We start from the raw sequence: 8883 nt of genomic DNA on the forward strand, positions 1-8883 counted from the left end.
TATCGGTATTAGCCGATACTGCACAGCCAGGTATGCCGTCGGCACAACACTAGTTTTAACTGATCAAATATCAAAGAAAAAAGATAACTGTTGGTAGGTACAAACACTTAAGGACTGAAATCTGAACCTGAATCAGAGATTCCTGGAGAAAAGGCTTGATAAGGATCAAGGGATAAAAGCTTTTTAGGGCCGTTACTGATTATTTTGACCTCAGTCTAACCCAGAGTTCTTAATGGTCATACTTAAACTGACTCAAGAATTAATTTTCAGTCATTTTTATTAATATTCAACAAGCTAAACAGAGAATCCATATCAACTAGATGAATATCTGTAACTTTTTGACTGTCCCTGACTTTGGTTCAACTAACTACATAAACATAAAAATGATGCACAATGTTGTTGTTTTGGCTTTGCAACACTGATCTACTTTGGACACTGTGCTGTCTCTGAAACTTCAAAAACATCCATTCCACCATCATTTTTATTTAAGCATCTCTTTTCTGGCAGACATGACCTGCTTGTGTATGGAGTGGCTTTCATTATTATTGCATGTGAAGGACACATTTTATAATTGGAAATTGGTAAATTTCATTTTAATTTCAGATTTTATTTTTTCTAGAATTTTCTTAGCATATAAACATATGTCTATATATATCTACAACTATCTATATCTATCTATNTATATATATATATATGTATAGATATAGATCTATATAGATATAGATCTATATAGATATAGATCTATATCTATATAGATCTATATCTATATAGATATAGATCTATATCTATATAGATATAGATCTATATCTATATAGATCTATATCTATATAGATCTATATCTATACATATATATATATATATATATATATATATATATATATATAGATAGATAGATAGATAGATAGATAGATAGATAGATATAGATAGTTATTTCTGTATTTCTGTTTTCAGATTGAATTATAGAAATTGCATTTCTTTAATAATGGGTTCGGTGGCATGCTCCCCCAGAAATGTTTTTAAAATGTTAACATGATTCTGTTTTTATTTGAAATTATATACAGTAAAGAACAAAGAAATGAAATGCCCGTTAATATTAGTGCAATTGGTCTTTGCTTATTTCCATTTCTTTAGTTACACTTGAATATAATGGATGAAATTGTGTTTCATGAATGAATGTTGCTGGATCTGTTGTGTATTTTCTGCAGAGGATGCTGGGATTGCAGCAAAAAGAAGGGCTCAGTCCCACGAGGAGGTTCTGGGTGGCCGCCACGCAGCCACAACCAGCTTCACTGTCAACAGGTCGGGTAAACAGCAGGAGGAGAAACTGTTTGGTAAGGAAGGGGCGGCTCTACAGCGGTCTCTGTTTGCAGTCACAAGACACATGTGCTCATTTCTTCTTGGTTATTTTTCTGGGATAAGCTCTTTATATGTCCCTGGATCATATGCTAAACCACAGAGACAGCAGATTATATCTCCAATAAACGAGAGAATAGTTTTTTTTTTTCTATTGTTTTCTTTTTCCGCTGTTGCTTAGCGTCTGCTGTAGCAGCATCTTTGTAACACCCAAGCTGTTCAAACAGCCATGTGACGACCTCTCGTTCTGTTTACCCCCTCATCAGCTACCATCCCATGACCTCGCATCACAGGGGATGCGTTAACTGGGCTTAAGTTTAACTAAATCACAAGGAGATCACCAGGATAAACATCTTGCTCCTTTTGTTTTCCTTCAATTTTAGAGTATAGAAGATAATTAGAAATAGAATAATAGATAAATAGAGAAAATATTAAATAAAACTATTTTAAGCCTGGAGGTTTGCAGCTTTAATGTTGCTATTACTGAACAATAAACACTTTTTATTTAATCTAATAGCCTTCTTAATTAAAATTAACATGTTATTGTGAAAGTATATAATTGAGCACTAGTTTAAGTCCAGTTTACACTAATTTAACTTAAGTTGAAATCTTTTTTGTGTTTTCCCTGCTGTTCAAAAATCTGTGCCCTTGTGACAAAGCACTGAAAAACAGGACCAACTCCATCATCTATAATCGTTGGGTGTTGATGGCATCAACTCAGCTAATACCTCCCTGCAGAATGATCCCAGAGCAAAACAGAATCAGACCAGATGAAGCTTATATGGCGAGAAAATGCAGACAGAACATAAAGTTGGGGGTTGAACTGACAAATATTACACAATTGGAGGTTAGAAGTAGGATTAAGCAGAGTGTGAGGAAAGTGTCCCCAATGTCCTCCAGCAGCCTAACCCTATAGCAGCATTCTACTTCAGAAGTTCTAGGAACCACTAATAGACCTGAAGATTGAGAGCAAAGTGTTGCATTAGGAATATAAGGAACAATCAGATCTCTGATATCAGATGGAGCATCGTTATGTAGGGCGTTATATGTGAGAGGACGATTTAAAATGTAGTTCAGGAAGTCAAAGGGAGGCTAAGCTAGGAGAAATATTGTCCCTATTTTTTATTATCAACAGCACTTTGGATCAGTTAAAGGATTTTTACTAGTTTGTGGACTTCCTGATTGTAAAGAATTGTATATATAAAAAACTATACATTATATAGTCCAGCCTTGAGGTTACAAAAGTATGGACTGTTTTTTTTTTCAGCATCACCACTGGACAATACATTTCTAATTTTTGCAAAATTCTGGACATGAAAGAAGGAAAGTCTAGAAACTTTATGTGAGATTTAAATGAAAAGTCTTGATCTAAAATAGCACCAAGATTATCTGATATCAATTTAATTCAGAAATTGTTTTTGTACCCATTTACCTCATTATTCAACCACATAGGATAGAAACCAGTCTGTTTGAGGACTTGGAGTCTGCACTATAAAAGCGTTTTATTTTGACAGTTAGAGGTATGTGAGCTTGTTTATGTGTTTGTATCTAGTTTTAGACTACCTGCCCTCTCTGTAGGACTTATTCTCTGTCCGCCGTGCTAAGTCACATGTCTAGCGAAACGCTTCCACCAGCAGACAGTGAGCTTAACCTTTGAAGGCAGGATGAGGTGACCAATAGGGAGGTCAGGAAGGATTCCCAAACCACTGATTGGTCGAAGTGACTGATGGTAACTTTGGGTTATTCACCTCACTTTGTCACTCTATAGGTTTTGCATAATAAGGGGAAACATGAGCGGCCCAATGCAAAGTGAAAGAAGAGAAAAGAAGCAGGTCTGGTTTAAGCTAGCAAATAAAATAAAAAACTAAAAAGAAAAAAAAATGGGTGATTCAGAGAAGAAGAAAAAGAATGATTTGAAATAGTTTCTCTTTAGCAGCTTCCTGCCCCATTCTCCAGTGAGCTTAGTGCTTAAAAATCATCTGCTCCAACAGACCAGACTATGCTGTTTTTATCCTTCCATCAAATCTTCAGACTAAAAATTGTTGCCTGTTTGGTTCTGTAAGCTCAGAATATCTTTGCCACCATTTTCTACATGAACAAAACAGGAAGACTGTATTCGAAAAGAGCAATGATAAAAGGCTGCTTCTTTAACATTTTCACAGCCATTTAATAAGACACAATAAAATATGAATTATTAGTGGAAAGGACATATGTAGTAAGTCCTGTGATGTTAACTAAATATAAAAAATATTTGTATGTGGCATAGAAACAGCTTTAAATCCAGTTGATTATGTGAAAAATGTAAATTTACCTCATCCAGGCGCTGCCTTTTTTTTTTATTACAGGAGCTAACCTATACAGGAAGCTGAAGGCCTACCTGATGACAGAGGAACAGCTGCAGGAGCACGGATACCCGAGGCCGAACCCAGAGGCCTCTGGAAGGGCCATCATTCATAACCTTCCAGAGAAAAAGATCAGTCCAGACCGTCAGTAGATTAATAACAGACCTCATTTTATCCCATGCAATGTATATTATCATCAACTTTCATTAAATTAAAGTATTTTGCTCATTTTCCTCCAGCGTTCAACAAGATTTGCTGTCGCTGTGGTGCAGAGTATAAGATCAATGTTAACGGCAGCTGCATACGGAAAGAGGAGTGTAGCTACCACTGGGGGCGTTTACGCAGGAACCGAGGTAAACGCTTTGGATTTCAGTCTGAATTTTAAATAACTCTCTCTGTCTGATTCAGACACTCAAGAACACGTTTTATTCCCCTCTTTCTTAGTCGCTGGAGGCTGGGAGACCACATACAGCTGTTGCTCAGCAGCTGTGGGAGCTCCTGGATGCCAAATTGGGAAAGTAAATAAGAGAAGTTTTCCTAATACTGTTTTTACTAAGATTGTGTGAATTTCGTCTTTTTTTTTATGCTCATCTGAATGTTTTACCATAGCAACACGTTCAGGACGGCCGTAAGGAGTCCCTAGATGGCTTTGTGTCAACGTTCAGCAAGCCGCTGCCTGTGGATGGAAACGGAGGAGTGTTTGCTTTGGACTGTGAGATGGTGAGTGATCCTGAAACAGGACCACGCTCTGCCTTTTCATCAGATGTTTGCTTCTACAGCTGATGCAGAAAGTCACACCATAAACTTTCATTTGGGTCTGTTTTTTGTGCTTTAGTATCACAGCTGATCCATTTCCTTGTGTCTGTGTGATCAGTGTTATACCAAGCAGGGTCTGGAGCTGACCAGAGTGACAGTCATCGACTCGGAGATGAAAGTAATCTACGACACCTTTGTCAAGCCAGAGAGCAAAGTAGTTGACTACAACACGCGGTGAGGAAACATTTGAGTCTCAGCAGCGTGTGAACTCGGAGAGAGTCAGTGAGAATAAACTGCATCTCTGACAGATTCTCTGGCGTCACTGAGGAGGACTTGGTGAACGCCACCATCACTCTGAGAGATGTCCAGGCTGTGCTGCTCAGCATGTTCAGGGCCGAGTCCATCCTCATCGGTCACAGTCTGGAGAGCGACCTGCTGGCGCTGAAGGTGAGCTTCATCTTCAGCTGCTTATTGTTTTAGCTGCATGTGAACCACAGAAAAGCCTCATTCAGGCTTCCGTAGTCCTAAGAAGGAATGGAATCTGTTTTGAAAGCAGGAATGCTGGAGCTGCCAGATAATTTAGCAACTAATAGTTTAATAATCTGACCTCTCATTTATCTTATAATTTACTTTTTAATAGATTAGAACAGGGTTCCCAAACATTCCAGGCTGTGACCCCAAAAAAACAGCTGCCAGGGTGAGGGGAGACCCTAAAAATACATGAACCTTTTTAAGTTAATGTGTTTTTCTTAAAAATCAATTAAATAATTTAATATAAAGTTTATTAAATAAAATAATAATTTTATGTAATAATATTTCATCGTTGAATATTTTATTTTCACTTATTTCATGGTATGTTTTTGGCCCTCATTTATTTACCTTAGGAATCTCACTATGTTGATTGTGAAATCACCTGGTGAACCCCACTCAGTGATAGACCTTCCCAGCGAATCCTGAACCCATTTTGGGAACCTCTGGATTAGAATATCATTAAATTTATCACAAAACTCAGATCACCAAAAGTCACTAAGAAAGGGTTTTGATTAATTTTGGCTGAAGAGTTAATGAGAATAAATATCATTAAATATCATCAGAAAAAAACATTTTTTACATATAAATAGAAAAAAAATGTTTGTCACAGACATGTTCTGTTCAGTACAATTGTGAAGAAAACTGGAGAGAGGGAAGTTAGAGAAGGTCACTGCAGAAAATCTGGTTGTTCAGACGGCTGTCTTTGTGTATTTAGGGAAAGTTAAGAGGAAGAAAAAAGTGGTAAAAAAAGGGGAATCTGTCCTTGATAGATACCAGCTTATTTAACTAAAGGCTAATTTTTTTTCCTTCTGTAAAACAAAGCCAAAATATTTTTTTACACACATCTCAAGGCATCTAACAGTAACTGTCATATCAAATTATCCAGGCTGATTGGAACATTTTACCATCTTAGGAAACCCAGCTGACTACTGCGAGTCATTAGCTTTGCATCGCTTGCACTGTGCTGCTGACTCTGCAGTAGAGACTGACATTTTTTCGGGAATCCCACGGGTCACAGGATTCCCGAGGGATGGGAGTCAGTATTAGTAACGATCACGTGATTGGGACGGTACAGGATTAAACATTAACGGGAGCAGACGGGAGCGGGAGCAAACCAATAATAACTAAAAAAAAAAAACTAGGATCGATGCCAAAAAATAAAATAAAATAGAAAGAAACAAATCCAGTACTGGCGCCGCCATTTTGTAGTTTTTTTCCTTGAAGCCTACACTATAATGCGAGTCAAAAAAACTACACGACCCAAAAACCAACAGTGCTTCCACCCTGAGTTTTTCACCCGCGCTCAAAAACAAGAATGGGAGTAGTGTGGGAGCGGGAGTCATTCTGAATGGGAGCAGGATGGGAGTTGGAGTGATTTCACCAGGAGTGGGACGGGACAGGATTTAGATTTCTACTCTGGCCCGGGATCGGGACGGGACACAATTTTTTTCTGTGGGAGTGGGACGGGACAGGAGTGAAAATCCACTCCCGTGTCAGTCTCTACTCTGCAGCAATCCCTCACACCGGGCATGCATGTAGTGACAGTGGAGAGAAAAAAACAGTAAGAAACCTGCAGCAGAACCAGAACCGGGCTCAGCGTTAGCAGCCTCTAAAGGAATAAAGAAGCAGTGAACTAGGGTGTACTTTCTATGTGCGAGAAACATATAAGCGTAGCTAAAGTAGGAGCTCCTATAGTGGCTCCTTTATAATAGAGAAAGGCAGCTAAACAGGTGAGTTAGGAGCAACAAGATGAACACATCGTCTTAAAAATGGTCAAAACCAATTCCTTGATGCTGTTTGTAACACCATGATACTCATCGTGATACTCTCGTCAATGTTTTAAACTGGACGAACGTTTTGGGTCATCAGGCAACTCTGGTACCATTTCGTGAGTCAGAAGCTGAAAAGTGTGGAAGCCTCTGGTTTTATCTGTGTTTGTCTCTCTTCTATTCCAGCTCATCCACAGTTCGGTCGTTGACACCGCCATCGTGTTCCCTCACCGCCTCGGTCTGCCCTACAAACGTGCCTTGAAGAACCTGATGGCCGATTACCTCAAACGCATCATCCAGGACAATGGTGAGAAACAAAACAACAATTTTAACAACTTATTTTTTTCTCTCCAGTATGTTGTCATTTATTTATTTACTCTCTCTGTATCTTATAGTGTTAAAATAAAACAGTTTATTTCTCCCCATTTTATGCCACATTTATAAAAAAAAAAAAAAAAAAAAATGTATCTCTGCATTTAGTCTGCCCAGGAAAAGATCTGCTGAACCTGTTTGGTGTTCATTAGATTTGCTGATTTAAGTTTGAAAACATTATGGCAATGTAATCATTTTTTTGCCATTGTTCTGCTTTTTCACACTTGATCGTGAACTTTTCCTCTTAAATTTAAACCTCTGCTGGGGAATTGCTGACTTTCTTTTTGCTTTATTACTTCCTTTTCTCACTTATTGAGCATGTAAAACCTGTACGTTTACTAAGCAATTGTTAGGATAATTATGATTTATGATNATTACTTCCTTTTCTCACTTATTGAGCATGTAAAACCTGTACGTTTACTAAGCAATTGTTAGGATAATTATGATTTATGATTTATGAGTTTATTACACCTTAATCTTAGCTGCATGCTGATGTTTTCCCCAGTAGTTGATCTAATTAGCCCAGTTCCTCGGTCCGGCTATATACAGTTATAATCTTCATTCTGTACGTGGCAGAGATTTGGGAATGGAATGAGAGTGGCCTCCTTCAGCTAAGAACAAAGTGTAATATATTGATAAGGCTGGAGCCATGGATGTCTCCTCATCTGCTAACGTGTACGATGTAAAATATGATGATGTGGCAGACTGGAGTTGTATAAAATACTTCTTTAATTGTTAATCGTGGCCACTTCCCGAGACGTGAGCACGGTTGGTAAGCAGCTGCCTTTTGTAACCCAAAGCAACTTTTCTGATCTGAGTAAGATTACAATTTCTATCAAAATCTGTTGTCATATCTTATGGTTTTGTATTACATATACGTTACGAAGGGTTATTTAAAGAGTTTGTCCCGAGTGATCTCTTTTCAGGAAACAAAATGGAGAGAGAAAGCTTCAAGGTGTAAACAGAGTTTTCAGTTAACACAATGAAACAAAAACAAAGTGAAAAAACCAGAGAAAAAACAATAAAGCCGGACGTACACCGTGCGATTTTTTTCAATCGTTGCACGCAGCTACTGCTCACATTGTTCGACTAATCGCAGGGTTTCGTCGTACAGTGTGAGTTCACAGCTCACGATTTATGTTCGGCCCGACGCTCTGCGATCTACCTGCTCACACTGTACGTCTAAAAACCACGTTGGACTCAGCTCCACAGTGAGATGGAGCTGCTCTGACTCGTCTATCCGGAAGCCGAACAAATAGAAGGGGAAAATGAAGCTCACTAGAGTGAACCGCACTGCCTTTATAATTTGTGCAATTTTGTGCTGAAAGTCTTAAAAAGAAAAGGCGACGATGTGGCTACTACGCTCCGTCAATTTTACAGACAGAACTGCATTTCACTCATTGCATCCCCGCCATGCTGCTGTGTTTACATCTGAGAGGAAGAAGAAAAAGAAGAATCCTTCTTTGCCCACTGAGCGATTAGCCCACGACGGTCGGGGGAAAATCAAACATGTTTGATTTTCTCCCGACCTCACGATTCCTTATCGGGAAGTGGTCTTGAGAGGCTGATCGCTGCTCGTAACCCCCTGTACACTACACGACTCTGAGGCTGAAAGTCGGCCCGATCGAAAAATTCTCGCACGACTGGAAAATCGCCTCGAAAATCGCACATTGTACGTCGGGCTTAAGCCAACAGGGCGTCGTCATTTTATTGGAAAGCCTTTGAATTGGACCAGAATGAGGTTTCTGAAAGTAAGTAAC

General features: G+C 38.7%; 1 protein-coding gene across 2 annotated transcripts in view; it reads left to right on the forward strand.

The window, feature by feature from the left end:
* The window catches only part of rexo1 (REX1, RNA exonuclease 1 homolog), a 25982-nt gene that overhangs the window by 14943 nt on the left and 2156 nt on the right, over nt 1-8883 (forward strand). For both annotated transcript variants that reach the window (XM_015394991.1, XM_015394992.1), the window contains exons 8-15: nt 1206-1331; nt 3699-3839; nt 3935-4048; nt 4140-4213; nt 4305-4415; nt 4570-4685; nt 4760-4898; nt 6938-7058. In XM_015394991.1, coding sequence (XP_015250477.1) covers nt 1206-1331; nt 3699-3839; nt 3935-4048; nt 4140-4213; nt 4305-4415; nt 4570-4685; nt 4760-4898; nt 6938-7058 — 942 coding nt within the window. The remainder of the gene's footprint in view (nt 1-1205; nt 1332-3698; nt 3840-3934; nt 4049-4139; nt 4214-4304; nt 4416-4569; nt 4686-4759; nt 4899-6937; nt 7059-8883) is intronic.

Source organism: Cyprinodon variegatus, unplaced genomic scaffold (genome assembly GCF_000732505.1).
Source record: "Cyprinodon variegatus isolate N-32 unplaced genomic scaffold, C_variegatus-1.0 Scaffold717, whole genome shotgun sequence".
NCBI classification, from domain to species: Eukaryota; Metazoa; Chordata; class Actinopteri; order Cyprinodontiformes; family Cyprinodontidae; genus Cyprinodon; species Cyprinodon variegatus.